Raw genomic sequence first — 20,678 nt, 5'->3', positions numbered from 1 at the left:
ATTGAAGGTGGAAGCACAGCTTTACTATGGAAACACATGTTTTAATATCTATGAACTCAAGGGATCATTTTTCTTAAATTACTGCATTTTTTGTTATAACTTTTACAAAGAATAGTCTGATTGAGTCATGTGAAGGATTGAGTTTGTAAGTATTATAGTCGAACTAGCAAGATGATTATTATCACAAGTTGTGAGGAGAAAGACACAGATAAAGTAAATAATATCTCCTTCATTATTCATGAATCATTGCAGTACTATCACTTCACCATAATGGTACACAGCGGTGCAAAGGAAATTCACACACCTGTTGTCTGGATAGTGTTGTGTATGCAGAATGACAAGCTTCCTGGAAGCACTCTCAGAGAGCGGAACACCGGGTTAAGTAGCAACCATCAGCCCCTTGTCTCTGTTGCTGATTTACGACTTAAAAATGTCTTCTACTGTATCATCACAACACAATGAGTTGACGGATAAAGTATAGTTTTATGCATCTGCAGCATTGTGAGAGGTGTACAGCAGGGATATTCAACCAGATAGTTTTGGGGGCCACATTTACATAAAGACACAGCAGCTTATTTTTTCATTCTGGAAAACAAGTGTCCTCTATGGCACACATTTTACTTTGGGCTATACTACATTCATTTTGTCGGTTACAGCAGGGCTTTGCTGTTTTTAAGGATTTTCTGCAAAAATATGAGTCTCTCACAAGTTTCTGGAAGAGAACTCACAAGTCACCAGTTGAAAAGCCCACATGATGAAAAGGAGAGAACCTGAAATACAACCATGACGAACACTAATAGTGCCGACTTTGTCTGAAGTAATTGAGTTACAGCAACACCTTAGCTACATAAAACATTTTTTTAACTGACCTAAAGGAGGGGACTTAAAGCGATGCCTCGGAGAGCCTCAGTTAGGTAACTTACAAGTTTGGACCCCAGTGTTCTATGTTTTCTAGCAAGGTTAAAATATCAATACTAGCATCTGCCAATTTGTTTACAGTGGTCCAAGTTCATCTATATAAGAGCACTCTAAAATTTTTTGGAATTTGCTGCAAAACTGTTTGTCTCCCAAGTTTTGAACTGAACTGTCATTGTCAGGCGGGAATTGAGTAGCCCAGGTGTACGGACACATTTCAGCAATCATTGTATACCTGTGTTTATTTGTTTGTACACACATTTACACACACACGGACACACATGCACGCAAAAAAAAAAATAAAAAAAAATGCAATGTAAATCAATAAAGATGTGCGGGAAAGGTGAGGCAGACTCTTGTATAGCCACCTCCCCAGCACAATTATCACAGCAGCAAGAATAGACAAGTCAAATGCAACACATACCATATATGACAAACATACTCATCGTAGTTCCAATATGGACTCAAATTTTTTTTAGAAGAATAAAATGCAGCTGTGAATTGAAGAGCTGGTGATGCTTGATTCTAAAAGGGAGGGTACCTGCTTTCTATAGATGTTTTACATAATGTTATATAAAAGTAACCATAGTCTCTTGTTCAGTATGTATGTACATTAGAAGAATATGTAAAAAAAAAAGGGAAAACTATTGCTAAATCAGTAGATAAATGTACATATGTATACATTTTTTTGCATACAATAGGAGGAGCAGATAAAGACAGTCTATTGGAAAAAAAAAATCATTATTCCCAATAATTGTTAAGATTTTGTAAAGGTATGATTGACAAGTAACACACTAAATACTATTGTAATACACTATATGTGAACATATTAAACTATAATATCGTTTTAACATACAATAATATAAATAAAAAATAAACTTTACTCAAAATTCATCATATTGCTACAGACAAGTTCAGTATGTTCAGTTTCCAAGTAAATTTTTCATCATCAATAACTCCTACCATTTGGTTAGAGCAGGGGTCACCAACCTGTTTGAAACCAAGAGCTACTTCTTGGGTACTGATTAATGCGAAGGGCTACCAACCAGTTTGATACACACTTAAATACATTGCCAGAAATAGCCAATTTGCTCAATTTACCTTTAATAAATAAATCTACATGTATAAAAAAAATGGGTATTTCTGTCTGTCATTCTGTCTTACATTTTTTTTCCTTTTACGGAAGGTTTTGTGTAGAGAACAAATGATTAAAAAAAACACTTAATTGAATGGTTTAAAAGAGGAGAAAACACGAAAAATTTAATTTTGAAACAAATCTTCAATTTCGACTCTTTAAAATTCAACCGAAAAAAATGAAGAAAAAACTAGCTAATTCGAATCTTTTTGAAAAAAAAACAAATAATAATTTATGGAACATAATTAGTCATTTTTCCTTATTAAAATTAATTTAAAAATGTTGATAAAATGTTTTAAATAGGTTAAAAGCCAATCTGCACCTTGTTAGAATATATAAGAAATTGGACCGAGCGATATTTCTAACAAAGACGAATCATTATTTCTTCTAGATTTTCCAGAACAAACATTTTAAAATGAATTCAAAAGACTTTGAAATTAGATTTAAATTTGATTCTACAGATTTTTTAGATTTGCCAGAATATATATTTTTTTGAATTTTAATCATAGTAAGTTTGACGAAATATTTCGCAAATATTCTTCGTCGAAAAAACAGAAGCTATAATAAAGAATTAAATTAAAATTTATCTATTATTCTTTACAATAAAAAAAAAAAAACCCAAAATTGATTTATATTGTCAGGAAAGAAGAAGGAATTTAAAAGGTAAAAAGGTATATGTGTTTAAAAATCCTAAAATCATTTTTAACGTTGTATTTTTTCTCTAAAATTGTCTTTCTGAAAGTTATAAGAAGCGAAGTAAAAAAATAAATGATTTTATTTCAACAAATGAAGACCAAGTCTTTAAAATATTTTCTGGGATTTTCAAATTCTATTTGAGTTTTGTCTCTCTTAGAATGAAAAATGTTGAGCAAAGCGAGACCAGCATGCTAGTAAATAAAAACAATTTAAAAAATAGAGGCAGCTCACTGGTAAGTGCTGCTGTTTGAGCTCTTTTTAGAACAGGCCAGCGGGCTACTCATCTGGTCCTTACGGGCTACCTGGTGCCCGCGGGCACGCGTTGGTGACCCCTGGGTTAAAGGCACCAAGCTAATTTTGTTGCCATCAATTTAATGTCTTCTTCATTTTGTGTTTGTTTTTTGTACTAAAAATCATACATTTGTTTTTTTTAATATTAAGTGACAATTTATTAACTTTAATAACAACTTTTATTCAGAACAATTACAAACCCCGTTTCCATATGAGTTGGGAAATTGAGTTAGATGTAAATATAAACGGAATACAATGATTTGCAAATCCTTTTCAACTCATATTCAGTTGAATATGCTACAAAGACAACATATTTGATGTTCAAACTAATCCACTTTTTTTTTTTTGCAAATAATCATTAACTTTAGTATTTGATGCCAGCAACACATAACAAAGAAGTTGAAAAAAGGTGGCAATAAATACTGATAAAGTTGAGGAATGCTCATCAAACACTTATTTGGAACATCCCACAGATGTGCAGGCTAATTGGGAATAGGTGGGTGCCATGATTGTGTCTAAAAACAGTTTCCCAAAATAATGCTTGTCTTTCACAAGAAAGGATGCGTGAGCAAATAATCAAACAGTTTAAAAACAACGTTTCTCGAAGTGAAATTGCAAGAAATTTAGGGATTTTAACAGAACTCTCCTGAAGGAATCAATAAAGTATTATCCATCTATCTATCTATCTACGGTCCAAAATATCATCAAAAGGTTCAGAGAATCTGGAGAAATCACTCCACATAAGCGGCAAGGCCGGAAACCAACATTTAATGACCGTGACCTTCGATCCCTCAGACGGCACCGTATCAAAAGCCAACATCAATCTTTAAAGGATTTCACCACATGGGCTCAGGAACACTTCAGAAAACCACTGTCACTAAATACAGTTTGTTGCTACATCTGTAAGTGCAAGTTAAAGCTCTGCTATGCAAAGCGAAAGCCATTTATCAACAACATCCAGAAACGCCGCCGGCTTTTCTGGGCCCGAGATAATCTAAGATGGATTGATGCAAAGTGGAAAAGTGTTCTGTGGTCTGACGATTCCACATTTCAAATTGTTTTTGGAAATATTCGACATCGTGTCATCCAGACCAAAGGGGAAGTGAACCATCCAGACTGTTATCGATGCAAAGTTCAAAAGCCAGCGTCTGTGATGGTATGGGGGTGCATTAGTGCCCAAGGCATGGGTAACTTACACATCTGTGAAGGCACCATTAATGCTGAAAGGTACATACAGGATTTGGAACAATATATGCTGCCATCTAAGCGCCATCTTTTTCATGGAGTCCCCTGCTTATTTCAGCAAAACAATGCCAAGCCACATTCAGCACGTGTTACAACAGCGTGGCTTCGTAAAAAAAGAGTGGGGGTACTTTCCTGGCCCGCCTGCAGTCCAGACCTGTCTCCCATTGAAAATGTGTGGCGCATTATGAAGCGAAAAATATGACAGCGGAGACCCCGGACTGTTGAACGACTGAAGCTCTACATAAAACAAGAATGGGAAAGAATTCTACTTTCAAAGCTTCAACAATTAGTTTCCTCAGTTCCCAAACGTTTATTGAGTGTTGTTAAAAGAAAAGGGGATGTAACACAGTGGTGAACATGCCCTTTCCCAACTACTTTGGCACGTGTTGTAGCCATGACATTTTAAGTTAATTATTATTTGCAAAAAAAAAAAAATTAAGTTTATGAGTTTGAACATCAAATATCTTGTCTTTGTAGTGCATTCAATTGAATATGGGTTGAAAAGGATTTCCGTTTATATTTACATCTAACACAATTTCCCAACTCATATGGAAGCGGGGTTTGTAAACCGTTTTTCGTTTTCTTCTCTTGTCAAGTAATCAAAAGTAGAAGGTGATATTGAAACACAAGTGTCATATCTAAGAAGCAGTATATTCTTCCAAAACCTTTGTTAGATCATTGAAATAGAATAGAAATGCAAGAGATCCCAATTTGGAACCCTGAGGAACACCAGAAACTAATTAAGCTCAGTTCGGTTTTTGACTATGCATCTCATGAAGATAGCTATACAGCCATTACAAAACACAATTGCATTTTCGATGCCTTATTTATTCTGTTTTGTTAGAATACTTTTACAATTGACAGTATCAAATGCCTTACACATATATAAAATTGTGCCAAGCTCTAAATCAAATGCAATTTATTACAGAATATCTTCTCAAGGGAAAATACTAATGGAATGTGGACATACTAGTAGTCAGTGTACATTTTGTATAGCAGTATAGCTTTACTGTGACATTGCACAGCCATCTACACAGCTGGCAGACATTGGTAAGCATCATGGTCTGGGGCTGCATGAGTACTACTGGTAAACACAAATTCCAGCATGTACTGTAAATTTGGTCATGTTTTGATGTGGGTTAACTAAGTGGCGAAGAGCAGGTTAAGTTAAATCCTGATTCTGATTTGATCTGGACTTGAAGTACAACCTGACCTGAAGATATTTGACTGGATTATAAACATGATGTGGTGCAAAAAAATAGTTTTCAATGTTAAATTAAAATTGGTTCGACATAAAAAAACATGTTAAAATAAAAATGTATTTATCATATATATTTATTTGAACTATATAAAAATAAACATATTCAACATTTTCATCTATGGCTGACAGCAATTGCAATCAACAAATTACAAACATACAACTACAGTAATAACCATCAACAACCGTTAATATTCCAATTCTGTTGCATACCCTTGGCTGTCCAGGTGGTGATGTTGTGCAGCAGCTACAGTATGACTTACATTGCATGCTTGCAGGAAATGTCCCATGTCATGGTCTGTTTGTTGACAAAATAGTACATTACAACCTTGTTAGAGCAGACTGTCCTAACCAGAGGAGCGAGTTCACTCACTATTTTATTCTGCTGCCATCACTGACTCTACCCTGTCCTCCGCCAACTTGCAGACATGCCTCGCCAATTCCCCAAGGTCACTCTGAGTGAGTCCGAGGAGGAGACCCAACTCCTGGCAGAGAAGGTGTTTGCATCAGCTCTAAAAGAAGAAGACAATAAGGAGGCTTTGTCCTTGTTCACGGTGCCTGAGGACTGTCCCATCGGCCTCCAACAAGCCAAAGAGCATGAACTGCTTAAGGAGCTGGCAGAGCAGCAGTCTGAGGAGAGCAGCAAGAGGTAGGCCTGGTTTCCAACTCTAAAACTCCAAGGTGGGACTCAGTGTGGGACTTTGATTAACTATTTTCCCCTTTGATAATTATCAATCAGAACACTTATAACTGTAGCAGCAATGTTTAGCGTAACAAATAATTTTGTTCTGATCCTTAAAGGGGACTTGTGATCTTATTATTTTCAGACTTATAAATATTGTTACAATCCTATGGTTCAAGTATTTAGGTGTGAACTTCCAGGCAGTTTTGTATGCCTCTGAACGCTTTGTTTGCAGTCTTATTTTAACAGTGGGCACAGTTTGATGTCACAGTGGGGCATAAGCACTTATATGGGCAGCTTCCTCTCATATGTTGTTGACTAGCCTCTGCTGAGTCAAGACTTTTGCCTGCAGCCTGCTCAGATGTCAAAAAAATTATTACTTAATACAAACATTTATTCATCCACAACATTTTACACGGGACTGTTATGTCAACATGATGAGCCAATGTGAAGTTTGATTATCCGTTAAACTTTGATGAAAAAGACAGCGCCATTGCTGTCTCGCTGACTGAGGTTTTCAGATACGCAGCCAAATCCAGCTCGATCATCTGGGCTACTTCAAGGATTTTCAAACTTCCACTGCCTCTTACTAGGGGTTGAGGTGCTGGGACGACAATAGGTGAATAGACAAGCATTTAGCCAATAACAAATCTCTAACCAACATATGTTACACAAAAATTGGGGTTTTTTTTAGAAAGAAGTACATCATGCCTGCGTACAACATCACAACAAATGGCAATCATATAGTTGTTGTCAGGACTATCAGAAAACAAAGACAAAAACAAACTACAACCAACATTAGCAATGGTTATACTTGTGAAACTAAGTAGAACATGATTAGCAGCCTAATGTACGCCCAAAATTAAAGAGGAGACATTTTACCAAGGTATGCCTGTAGGCTACTGTTTCAAACGATTTAGATTGCCATTTAACTTGGTACATGTAGTTCACAATATGCAAACACAAATGAGGAATTATTTGATCATGTGATTTAGCTGTCTCCATACGTTTCACATTGCAATGACAGCCGTGCTAATGTCCATTTCCATTTATTATAAGTAATAAGAAAACATAAATGTCTTACTTACCTACCAAGGAGGAAATCACCAAGTTTGGCATCAGTTGAAAAAAATATTATCTGCCTTCAATCATCTCCATCTTAGAAAAGGCATCCCCTATACAAATCCTCATTTTGTTCTTGGCTTTGTCATGAATAAGTTGAGAATTGTAACGAAGCGTTTTAGATTTATTAAGGTCTGACATGTTTAGTAACTTTACCAGTGGTAGTAGCTAGGTGAAGATGGCGGTGCGTAACTGGCAACCTGGATGTAACACACTCACAGACTTTCTAATTGGTTAAAACGGTGGAAGGTGGGATATCGAAAAACAATAACAAGATTTTGGGGCTGTAGATCCAATTTTGAAATGAGCATATCCCTGTTGAACTACTGTGATCAGTTATAGAGGTATTCGAAAAGAATATGATTTATTATTGCCTTTTGACATATCAGGGCCATTTAATGATCACTTCACATGCCATTCTTACATATGGCTCCTTTAACTTTGACAAGTGACAACGTGCTTGGTGAAGCTTGAGTCCTAATTCTTTTGATGAGCTTACTTTATTTAACTTCTAGTGTAGATAATTTGACTTCTCTCAGATTCTAAGTAAGACACAGCAAGCCAAGTAAAAAGCAGATGCGTCGCACAGTTAGCCCTCTGGTGAACATCCATGTTACTCATACTACCCCATTCGTACCTTGTCGGGCTTTGGAACAATTCTTCCACACCTCATGGCCCTTGCTGGCCTTCCCTCATAGAGCAATCAACCTTTTGAAATTTCCCAGACTTTGTGGATATTTTCCCGTCAGTTTGAGTCATTTTTATTATCTATTATTGTTGTACAAATGTAGTTGCACTCATCGATGAGCATTTGTGCCGTAGGTTTTGGTTTTGGATTACTTTGACTCTTTCCATTTATTTGTATTATGAAATGTGTCGGTCGTCATTAAGAACTAGCAAGGATCGATCGCATGCCAGTCATCTTATGTCTTGGTAAACACATGACTATGCACATGATCAAGTCGTGCCCTGACCCACTCTTTGGATCAGAATTCTGTAGAGTTCTGAAATGTGGACAGTGACTTTAGAGATTCCTTACATCCAGTCGGGATGTTTGCAAATGTTCTCATTCATCCAGGTCATTGTATTCTCAGGGCATTCAATCGATTGCAACTGGACAGTGTGGTTTGTCTTGGAAAACATTTTGCTTTTCATCCAAGTAGGCTTTATCAGTTAATGCTCATAGGCTTGGATGGGTCAGATCTAGGTTGGTTTGTGAGGGTCTGGTGTTGATCCGGCCCATCTGAGTCCAAGACTAGATCTGACCAATCTAAGCCTACAGGCATGAACTGATAATGCCGCCTTGGATGAGAGGCATAACATCTTTCAAGACAAACTGAATAGTCCAGTTGCAATCGATGTAATGTCCTGAGACTCAAACTAGGATGTTTACAAGAATTCAAGTTAACCAAATGTGCTTATTTTACAGGAGAAAAAGCCTAAAGATTATTCGCTCCAAGTCGATGTCCTTGCAGGTCCCAATCAATTCAGATTGGAATTGGCCAGGGGCTCTTTCCCAATTCCAGTCACCCAGCTGCAGCTCACTGTGTTCATCGTTACAAGAATACTGCCCTGACTACCAAAGGGTCACAATCAGCGGTGATTACTGCGCAGGAGTGAGTGCAGTAACAGGATGAGGGGTTAATTTATCATGATGATAATACTGGTGATTGTGCTTTCTAACTAATGTGTTGCTTTTACACTTCATTCAGATCACAGTGGAAGACTATGAGCTGGCAGCCAAAAGTCTACTCAAGGCATTGCTCATCCGTGAGAAATATTCTAGGTTAGCATATCATAGATTCTGCAGAACCACAGCCCAGTTCCTTCGGCTGGCAGAAAATCTGAGTTGGTGTGAAAAGGATGAAGTTCAACCAGGTCGAAAACAGTCCACAGTTCAACGTGCCTGATGGTGTCTTTTGCTCTAAGTATTAACCATGTTATGGCTCTCCAGATATGTGCCCTTGTCCAATACAAGGTGAGGATCCTTACAGTATGGAAAATATCCCAGAGAACCTGACCTATGAACTGCAGATGAAGGATGGAATAATACATGTGTACGACAGCGCTGATGCTCTCAGAGCAAATCGTCCACTTGATCTTCCTTATCCAGACCTAGAGACGTTTGCAATAGATCTCAGCCACGTTCTGGCAATGATTGCAGATGGACCCACGTAAGTTTCCTAAAGAACCTGAGAACAAAGCTGTATTTGTAGAAGAGAGGGGAAAAAACAATTATCATTCAGTAGTAAATTTAGACTTATAACTTTAAAACTACTCTAAACAGCCATAGTGATGCATGATCGTAGAATGTTTGATGCAGATAGCAATCATATGACAATAAGCAGTAGAAAAGCAGAAAGGTAAGTCTTGTCAACACTACTGTAGCCGAGTGTCCTGGGTTCGCCTATACAGTGTACTTATATGATAAAATAATAAACGGGAGACATTAGATCAGGTCCGGTAGTCACAGCTTCTTTAATGTGTACTCCTTGTTAACTCTCTCTCCACAACAACACACACACTACGTCACCACCCCTACGGCAACTCTGAAAGGACAAAACTCCTCCTCACTCTCTGTAAACTTGGGACACCCTGAACTGTTTGTTACATACGTCCCCCCCCTCAATTAGAAACGTCCCCGTTTCATTACAAACAAAATAGGTAACAAACAAGGGGAAATAGAACAGAGAAGAAAAAAATTCACCATCTTAATGCACACATAAAGTAACAATATTTTTTTTTTTTTTTTTTTTTTTTTAACTGATCAACAGTATTGCATAGGATAGAACACTGGCCCCTCAAAACGTGCAAAAATCTTGCAGATGCAAAGGAGGTCGCACCACTCGCCCCCTGCGAGATAGTCCGGGCCTAAACCCTAAAGAATTCCCCCACAGTCCATTGTCCAACTCCCCGCACTGTGGGACCTGGGGAAGCGGTGAAGCCTCCACAGTAGGCAAGCTTCCAAGTGCTAATGGAGAGGAAGGCACCTCCTGTGCAGGCAAAGGCAACGTGTACGGCTTCAGTCTGTCATGATGCACTACTTGGGCTCGCTCCATCAGGTCCAGAGGGTTGATGATGCGGTATGTCAAGCCCGCTTCCCCTCCAGAGACCAGCACCTGCATCACTCGATACGGGCCCTTCCAGTGTGGCGCCAGTTTAGTACGGCTTTCAGTAGGGTTATTCAGCCACACCAACGCGCCCTCTTTGTGTGCCCGATGACAGCTCTTTTCGTTATAATACAGTCTCTGTCTCTCATGAGCCTCCACTGAATTAAGCCTGGCTGCACTGAAGGCTGACTCCAGCCGTTCAGCCATAACTGACACATAGTCCGTCAGGATCCCCGAGCCCCGAGAATCCAGGACACTAGAGGGCAGCAATGTCTCTGCAGGAACCCGGGCCTCACGCCCGTGCATGAGGTAAAAGGGGGTGAACCGGGTGCTGGCGTGCTTAGACGTGTTGTATGCAAAGGCGACCTGCTTCATATATGTGTCCCACTCACCCCCGTGAGAAATCAACATTTTAGCTAACTGGTCGATCAAAGTCCGATTATGACGCTCCACCATGCCATCAGATTTGGGATTATAGGCAGTGGTGCGTGTCTTTTTTATTCCAAGCAACTGGCACAGCCTCTGGGTGACTTCTGCTTCGAACTGGCGACCCTGATCGCTATGCAGGATTTCGGGGACACCCTGCACCAAAACATAGTCCTCAAACAGGCAGCGAGCGACAGTGTGAGCTGTTTGGTTGGGCAGTGCATACAGTGTAACAAACTTAGTGAAGTAGTCCTCCACCACTAGAACATATCTGTTCCCCTGTGACGTTAAGGGCAACTCCAAAATGTCCATGGCCACCCTCTGGAGGGGGCGACAAACTTGGGATCCCCCCATGGGAGCCCTTGGCCCGGGGACCGGGCACCGGCGGGTCTGACACGCTCTGCACTGCTCACACCACCGCCGGATGTCTCTCAGCATGAAGGGCCAGTAGTAAGATTGCCGGGCCTTTTCCCACACACGTTCCGCGGAAAAATGGGCAGCGGCCGGCCCCCCATGTAACTGTTGTAGAAGCTCCGGCACTATGGAGGCGGGAACCACAACTTGAATTTGCGGCTCTCCCACGGTTGCAGGCGGTGACGTACGACACAACAATCCCTCCTTAACTGACAGCCGGTGAAACTCAGTCCATAAATTCCTTACCCCGGCGGAAGACCCGCGGGGGAGCACGCGAGGCCGACGGGGAACGCCCTGTTCCAGCCAAGCCAGCACCGTAAAAATGTCTGTGTCCTGACGCTGTAGTGACTGCAATTCTCCCTCAGCACCACAAAGAGAATATCGAGAAGCCAGGTCTGCCTGCTCTCCGTCCGCGGACGGGCAGCCATCCGATGCCCCCACGGAAGTCCTGCTGCTGTAGCGTCTAGCTCCACGGGATCAGGGGTTGCCGGCCGACGGGACAGTGCGTCAGTGTTTTTATGGCGGGAGCCATCTTTGTGCACCATGGTCCAGTCGAACGGATCCAGCTCCAGCACCCACCTGCTTCTTCGTCCGGTGGGGTCATTATCAATAGCCATGTGTCTGAGACCCAAAAGAGGGCGATGGTCAGTGATGATGGAGAACGTCGACATCCCCACATAGTGTTTAAACTCACGCACCGCCCACACGACAGCCCATAGTTCTCTGTCAAACGTAGACCATCTTTTCTTCGTGTGTGTGAGGGCCTGGCTGGCGTAGGCTACTACTCTCTCTCGACCACCATCCTCCTGGGCCAGCACTGCTCCAACAGCATCCTTAGAAGCGTCCGTGTACACTTTAAAAGGAAGGGAAAAGTTAGGCAGTGTAACCACTGGTGAGGAGGTGAGTACTTGCTTGAGGTGAGTGAAAGCAGCATCGCAGTCAGCTGACCATTCAAAGGGTACATTTTTCCCTGCCAGGTGATTCAGTGGTGCAGCATGTTGTGAACAATTACTCACAAATCTCCTATAATAGGAGCACAGGCCCACAAAGGCCCTGACCTCTGAGGGGGTACGGGGGGTTGGCCATGTTCTCACCTTATCAGTGTTTCTTGGGTCGGGCAGGAGACCACATCTAGAGACCACATGGCCGAGAAATACCACGTGGTCCCGGGCAAAGTGGCACTTTCTGGGATTTAGCTTTAGACCCGCTAACTGAATTCTGGACAGGACTTCCTCCAGGTGTACGAGGTGGTCCTCGAAGGTACGGCTATAAATCAATATATCGTCCAAGTACACCAAACAAATGTGCCAAGGCAGACCCCTCAAGATGAGCTCCATCATGCGCTGAAAGGTGGCCGGAGAGTTCGTCAGACCCATAGGCATGGCCCGCCACTGATACAAGCCTCTGCCGGTAGTGAACGCTGTTTTCTCTCGGTCCTCCTCAGCTACTTCAACCTGCCAGTAGCCATTTGAAAAGTCAAGTGTGCTGAACCAGACGGAACCAGCCAGCGCGTCCAGGCTATCATCCACTCGGGGGAGGGGGTGTGAGTCTTTAATGGTCACTGCGTTGAGCCGACGATAGTCGATGCAGAACCTCCATTGTCCCCCTTTTTTCCTCACTAGCACCACAGGGGATGCCCAGGGACTGCAGCTCTCTTCCACCACTCCGTCCGCCAGCAACTCATCCACCTGACGTTCAATCTCTGCACGTTTTTCAGGAGATGCACGGTAAGCGCGTTGCTTGATGGGGTTGTGGTCTCCAGTTCGGATTTGGTGTTTGACTTGGGTGCACTTGCCTGTGTTTTTCCCTGACACGTTGAACACATCCATGAACTCCTGTAGCAGTCCCACCAGCTCAGCTCTTTGCTCTGTGGAAATAGGAGACTCCTCCAAGGAGATAAGACCTGCAGGAGCTGTCGGGGTGGCTGTACTACAGATAGGGGCACATGGGGGTATTAAAATGTCACTTTCTGCCACCGGGTAAAATTCCCCCAGGTGCAGCCCCCGTTTAAGTTCCACCGCTTCCCCTGTAGGGTTGAGGATGCGGACCAGAGTCACCCCGCCCCTCACAGTGTTCACTGAATGGGCCACTATTAGTCCTGTTGTTTCTGGAATGTTAGGCTCCAGATAACCCTCAAAGTTTGTGATAAGTCGGCCCGTCCCCGCAGACGAGAGAATGTCTACCGGCACTAAAGTCTCGCTTAACGGGGGAATGATTCGGACATCAGCTAGTGACACGTTACAACATTGTGGGACTAATTCCTGATCCCAGAGCAGGGGGACAGTAATGTCCCATAATTGTAAAACACCCCTTCTTAAGTCCAGTAATGCATGATTCCTGCTTAGAAAATCCAGTCCGAGCAAGACACACTGGGTGGATTCTCTCAGTACATAAAAGGTGTGCTGCCAGCATGTAGGGCCCAGACGGAAGGTGACCTCAATACTACCCAGTGTGTCCAGCATCTGTCCATTCACTGCACGTGTATCAACATAGTTCCTTTTCAGGGGTCTGTTTCTCAGTGCCGGGACTGACTTGCGGAAATCAGCACTAATTAGTGACACAGTGGCCCCTGAATCGACTAACATGAAGGCTTCTGTACCTTCAACCACACCCCTTACAAAAGAAGTTGGATGGTTATTACCTTTCATGCTAGTAGTGTCATTGAAAAAGTCTTGACATACGGGGCCCTCAGTCCGAGTGGCTGGTGTTTGGGGCACAACACCAGCTACTGACCGTTTCCCTGATGGTTGACGTCTGTATTACGCTCCTGTGGCAGAAAATGCACGCCACGTCTCCTGGGCTCTTCTTCACGCCGGGCGCGCCAGCCCGGACTAGGGCTCCTGCCTCCCGGCAGCCTAGTGGGGTCCGAGCGATAACCCCGTGACGGGAAGCCCCCTTGGGACGGGAACTGGTCCCGATCGGGGGAGCGGCCACGGTGTCCCTCTCAGTTGAATCTCAGCTGGCATCCTCTTTCTCCGCAGTTACAGCTACAGTGCCCCCCCGAAGACGAACGGGGCCTCTGTCCCCTTGTGTCCATGCTGCGCGCTTTCAGTCTTTGGTTTTCCTCATACATCTCTTTTATTTCACTTTTCATGGCATACATTTCCTCTGTTAATTTCTCCACGGCTCTCTGCAGGCTGTCAGACGTTGACACAGACTGCACAGAGGGGCCCACTGCAGTGTAGGTACTCAAACAGTCTCTCTGTAGAGCCACTCTGGCATTCTCACATCGCTCCGCCACTTGCAGAGCCTCCTCCAGGTCAGTCGCTCCCAGCTCAAGACACTTGGCCTTCAACGCCGGGTCGAGACCGGCCAGAAAGCGCCGAAACTTCTCCTCTCTCTGCGCGATGGCTCCATAATCCGGGAACGCCTCTGTGACCAGCCGGCTCACGTCTGCAGCAAAGACCTCCAAGCTCTCCCCTGGAGCACGCACCCGGGCAGATAGGCTGGCCCGGAAGCGTTCCATTAATTGTCTTTGCCCAAAAGCTGCCCCGAGTCTCTCTTTCACTGCAGCATAGTCTGATTTAGTCCCATCCGGGAGACTGTCCCACAGCAGAAAAGCTGACTTACTGAGACGAGTCGGGAGAATCCTCACTAGCTCCTCATCGCAGCCGCGGCCGGCTCCCGCCGTCGCGCTAACGGCTACTTCCAACTGCCTTGCCCAGCTGAGAAAACTCTGGCTCCCGTCGCCGCTGAAAGGGGCGGGTAAATCCACTTTGACATTCATGGCTTGTGAGTGTCTATCAAACAAGCTGCCGGGCTTAAAAGGATCCTCGTCGCCACACCACATGTCCGAAAAAAAAAATAGCCGGGAAGCTTAGCAGCTAACTATACTGGTGCAGCTAACTGTGAACTCACGTGTCCTGTGTAAAACTTTCTTTTTTTTCAACACAGCGGTTAAAAGGATCCCACCGCTGCCACCAATGTAGCCGAGTGTCCTGAGTTCGCCTATACAGTGTACTTATATAATAAAATAATAAACGGGAGACATTAGATCAGGTCCGGTAGTCACAGCTTCTTTAATGTGTACTCCTTGTTAACTCTCTCTCCACAACAACACACACACTACGTCACCACCCCTACGGCAATTCTGAAAGGACAAAACTCCTCCTCACTCTCTGTAAACTTGGGACACCCTGAACTGTTTGTTACACTACCAAATCATGATGCCATTAGAAATCAGTAATTTAAACACCGTAACACACATATAGAAACAATGTTCATGTTTTTTTATGTCATTTAAATGTGTAAGTTGTAAAAATAACATGAACAAATGACATTAACAAATACTTGAAAATTAAATTTGTTAGTCTGAATCAAATTAAGAAAGTCAAAGAACACCCCCTATCAGAAATACAAAAATGGTTTGTTCCACCTGGATAGCAACAAACCTAGCTAACGTCATCAATGTTCACTTTTTAACATTCACACACAGCACCAACATTTTGGAACGATGATGAAGTGATTGAAGAAAACATGTCTACCGATGTTCTCATTCATCCAGATCATTGTATTTTCAGGGCATTCAAACACTGGACTAAATTCACAACTGGACTGTTTGGTTTGTCTCAGAAGACGTTTTGCCTCTCATCCAAGTAGGCTTCATCATTTCATACTCATTGACATAGACTGATAAGATCTAGTCTAGCAGCTGGTGATAAAACCCCAACTATTTATACTCCAAAACAAGGAAGGTGTGCCTAGGCAAGGCTGGTTCCGCCCTATTGCAGTGAAAAAAACAACTGTTATGATACAACTGTTGAGATGCATAAGACCCCTCTGTCAATGGCAACGACATCCGTGAAAGTTTAATTTTCCGCTTGTTGGAATTGAGGTACTGGTTGGGAAAACGATTGGTGTGGAATAACCACTACCAGCCTCAAATCAGTTAGCATTCCATTCAGTTGTAAAAAATGGCACAAAACTGTTAATGCTTTGAGGCTTTTGCAGAGTCTTTTAGGAATGGTTGAAAAGACTGTGTTGAATGTGGGTGATAAATGGTGTTGCAGACCACATCCTCTGTTTAGGGATGGTCTTGACATAAATGGCTTCCCTGTCGAACAATTTGTCCTCCATGTCCAAAATCTGTACAGTTCTGTCCTCCAAGGAGTGCTGTTTCTCCCTGAGGTGCAGGGAGACAGCTGAGTCTTGACCTGAAAAGTTTGCCGATCTATGTTGTGCCATACCTCAGCTTAGTGGTTGTTTTGTTTCCACAATATATATATATATATATATATATATATATTATATATATATATATATATATATATATATATATATGTATATATATATATATATATATATATATATATATATATATATGTATATATATATATATATATATATATATATATATATATATATATATATATATATATATCAGTGCATTTGTCATTACACTGGATAGCATACACCAGATTGTTTTTGTCAATTTGGTGACTAGTCTCTGTCTCAGCTTGTTGCCTACTTTGATGTGTACTGGGATTTTGTGTTGGTTGGTTGGTTTGAGGTTCTCAGATAACCTTTGTACATATGGAATGACAATACTTTTGCATCTGTCATCTTTTTCCTCCACATTCACTCTGTTCTTGTTCCTTAAAGAAATGGATGCACTGTTTACTAACGACCAGCTGGGATGACCACAGGTTTAGAGAGCTACCCCAAATGCTTACGCTCTTTCTTGTTGGCCTGTGGGCAGATAGGAACATTATCAGCTCTGTGCTCAGTGAAGGCTTGCACTTTTTGGCGTCTGATTGTAACCTATGTGTCATCCACATATCTGTAACAACGACTTGACTTAAAAGTTCTCTTTTCCATGTCCTCCATGTAAAGGTTTGCTACTCTTGAGGATACAGGTGAGCCACAGCACAACCGTGTTTTTATCAGTAAAAAGATCCCATGAATTAAAAGTACGTAGTATTAAGGCAAAGCTCAAGCAAAAGGCATATCTGTTCTGGGTTTAGTCTGTATCTATCCTGTAAAGATGCGGTCCTGTAGAAAACTTTGCTTCACAGTCTCTACTGCATCCATGGTTGAAATTTAGGCAAACAGGGAGGTGACTTCGCATAACAGGAGTTATAAACGTTCGAATATTCTTTTTTGTATTACTTTATATTGTAGTGTTTATGACACATTATTCACACGGACTCAATGTGTGCAGCAGATTTTGCTAACAGCTAATTTCTATCTGTAGTTCTTAATTTGACACCTTTAATATGCATTGGAGAAAACAAAATACGCAAACACATAGAACAGCATACAACACAAAAGAGCAACACGTACTGAAAACACACTACACGTGAACCCTAACACATCAACAAATCTCTTCTCACAATCCCCCGTTATTCAAAAGGAGATCTATACAACTGTTCAATTAATAAATGCATATGCTGGAGTGTATAAATCATTATACCTGTCTTTGTCTCTGGGTGGAAGTGAGAGCTATAACACCATATGGACACTTTTCCCGCACGCGCTCCTTTTTATCCACTTTTTTTCAATGTTTTTAAGCTATTTTTATGAGAGTGTTTACCCTCTTGACGCACAGGCTAATTTTTTAACTCTTAACTGGAAGATTACTTTTTAACAATCGAACTCCCCGTGACCCCAAAAGGGAATAAGCGGTAGAAAATGGATGGATGGATGGAACTCGTGAATCTGTTAGTGGCAACAATGGATAAAGACGACGCCATCTCACACGAAATGCTAGTTAAAAAGATGTCTCACTTACAAGTCATGCATAAGATCAAAAGAGCAACAACTGAATAAGCTTGGGGGCTTCACGGTGGCAGGGGGGTTAGTGCGTCTGCCTCACAATACGAAGGTCCTGAGTAGTCCTGGGTTCAATCCTGGGATCGGGATCTTTCTGTGTGGAGTTTGCATGTCCTCCCCGTGAATGCGTGGGTTCCCTCTGGGTGCTCCGGCTTCCTCCCACCTCCAAAGACATGCACCTGGAGATAGGTTGATTGGCAACACTAAATTGGCCCTAGTGTGTGAATGTGAGTGTGAATGTTGTCTGCGATGGTCAGCTGGCTGGAAACATCGAAGACCGGTGAGCCCGCCTCTGTAAATGGAGACACAGTCCTCTGGGACCCGTCCTCTTCCTGCCAGCGACCTCTGTGTTCCACTCTAAGCAAGGGGGTTCCCTGGACAGACGTGGTCGTTCACGGAGTAGGCCTCCGAGCGGGATTCACGTTGAGACTCCTCCTCTCCTGAGCTTGTCACTCTACAACAAGTGAGCGAGAAGCAGGCCGCCCGTGACCTTCCCCAGGAAGCTACACCTATCCCCCGTGCTACAGACACTGCAGCCCTCCCTCCACTTACGGCTTTCTGTGCTTCAGCAGACGGATGTCCACCAGATGGCCGTCGAGCGCCGCCGCGCTCTTCCTTCTCCTTCCAGCACAGGAGGCTGGCTAAGGAGGGGATGCGCTGGCATTCCACCTGGTCCCCTCACCTGATGATGGACCACACCCTGCTGCGGGAGGCGGGGTACCTGAGCCAGCTTACCCTCCTGATAATCAAACGGACATTCCCACAACCTTCATTATTGGTGATTGCATTGTGCGGCACGTCCGCATGATTCAGGTTCACCCTGTCGTTTTCCAGTGCCACTGATATGGATATAACTGAGAAAATATCGGACAACCTAAAATCCCACCGACTATGAAAATGATAATCATCCACGCAGGGACAAACGACATCGGTCAGCAGCAGTCCAAACTCTTTAAGCATGACTTCATCCACCTCCTCAACACCGTCCTACAGTTGCAGGTCAACACTTTCATCTACGGTCCCACCCCCACCCGCGGCAGAGGGATAGGAAGCTTCAGCAGGCTGTTTAGCCTCAACACCTGGCTCTCATCTGCAACAAAAGCTTCATCGACAATTTTGATGTGTCTTGGTAAAGACGCCATCTCATTCGGCCGAATGGAATCCATTTAACAAGAGCTGGATTCCGCACGTTGTCTGCCAACCTGGCATTAGTCATGTTGCATTCCAATCCTCCCACACCTGCACCAGCTCAAATGTCCGTCACTGATTGATGTCCCCAAGGTCCCAGATCCCACACACTCAGGTCCACCCCCACCACCATACACACGTCACTGGACTTGGACCTGTCATTCACAACAACACTTCACACATCCCTGCCATCATTACAACACGTGAGTACACCAGACACCTTGATACACATTTTGTCATCCTTCACTCTCTCAAAAATCTTCCAAAACAACAATCCACTTCTCCACCTGTCACCATCAACGTGGCACTTTTAAACATTCGCTCCCTTTTAAACAGAACTTTTTTAATGACTGATATGATTTTAGGCAAAAAGTTAGACTTTCTTCTTTTAACCGAAACATGGCTTGGCACTGACACACCTGTTGTTCTTACCGAGACTTCCCCACCAAATATTAACTTTTTGTTTTCTACTGGAGGGGGCAGAAGAGGAGAGGGTGCTGCATCATTTTTAAATAACTCACTGACCTCAAATGGAGCATCTTTTAACAACATTTACACATCATTTGAACAGCAGGCCTTTGTTTTAATCATCCCCCCATACTGTGTTTAACTGTTTATAAATTAGCCCTAGTGTGTGAATGTGAGTGTGAATGTTGTCTGTCTTTCTGTGTTGGCCCTGTGATGAGGTGGCGACTTGTCCAGGATGTACCCTGCCTACTGCCCGAATGCTGCTGAGATAGGCTCCAGCATCCCCACGAACTAAAAAGTGACAAGCGGTAGAAAATGGATGGAAGAATGACTCCTCAGATTTTTTATCCAGAGAGTTTGTAAACGTTTTAAATTGTATTGATTTTAAGCAGTATGTCACACAACCAACTCACAACATGGGACACACCGTGGACTTGGTCATAAGCCATAGCCTGTCCATTGGCGTGTCATCTGTTGTTGACCTGGCTGTGTCTGACCACTATTCTGTGTTTTTTAGTATGACCAGCAGGGGCCCCCGGTGAAAACAGTGAGGAAATGCTACCTAACTTCCAAAGTGGCTGCAATTTTTTTTTTTTTTATTTAACAGAACGCTCCTGCTAAAATTCTATCATTTTAACTGTAAACGGAAATCAACTTAGGACTCAGTAGTTCCACTTTTAACAAAAACAATCAAAACAAAACCTACACCTACGTGGAGAAACAAGGAACAATGAAATCAGTTAAAAATAAATTGCAGGAGTGCGGAGAAGAGATGGCAGAAATCCAAATTAACAATACATTATTAGATTTTATGTCAACAAATCAAGACCTACAATACCAGTCAAACAGGCCAGAATTCAACATTACTCACAATTCATCACAGACCGTAAAAGCAACCCCCATTCCTCTTCTCCACTTTTTCTATTTTAACAAGTACACATTTGATTGCTGCGATGA

The 20,678-nt window shown here is 42.7% G+C and overlaps 1 protein-coding gene across 1 annotated transcript in view; it reads left to right on the top strand.

The window, feature by feature from the left end:
• The window catches only part of ampd3a (adenosine monophosphate deaminase 3a), a 44,235-nt gene that overhangs the window by 4,890 nt on the left and 18,667 nt on the right, over positions 1–20,678 (top strand). The window contains exons 2-5 of the mRNA XM_061882937.1: positions 5,967–6,189; positions 8,774–8,960; positions 9,057–9,222; positions 9,299–9,518. Coding sequence (XP_061738921.1) covers positions 5,967–6,189; positions 8,774–8,960; positions 9,057–9,222; positions 9,299–9,518 — 796 coding nt within the window. The remainder of the gene's footprint in view (positions 1–5,966; positions 6,190–8,773; positions 8,961–9,056; positions 9,223–9,298; positions 9,519–20,678) is intronic.

Source organism: Nerophis ophidion, linkage group LG02 (assembly GCF_033978795.1).
Source record: "Nerophis ophidion isolate RoL-2023_Sa linkage group LG02, RoL_Noph_v1.0, whole genome shotgun sequence".
NCBI lineage: Eukaryota > Metazoa > Chordata > Actinopteri > Syngnathiformes > Syngnathidae > Nerophis > Nerophis ophidion.
Note: the sequence above shows the minus strand (reverse complement) of the source record. Positions and strands in the feature narration are given on the sequence as shown.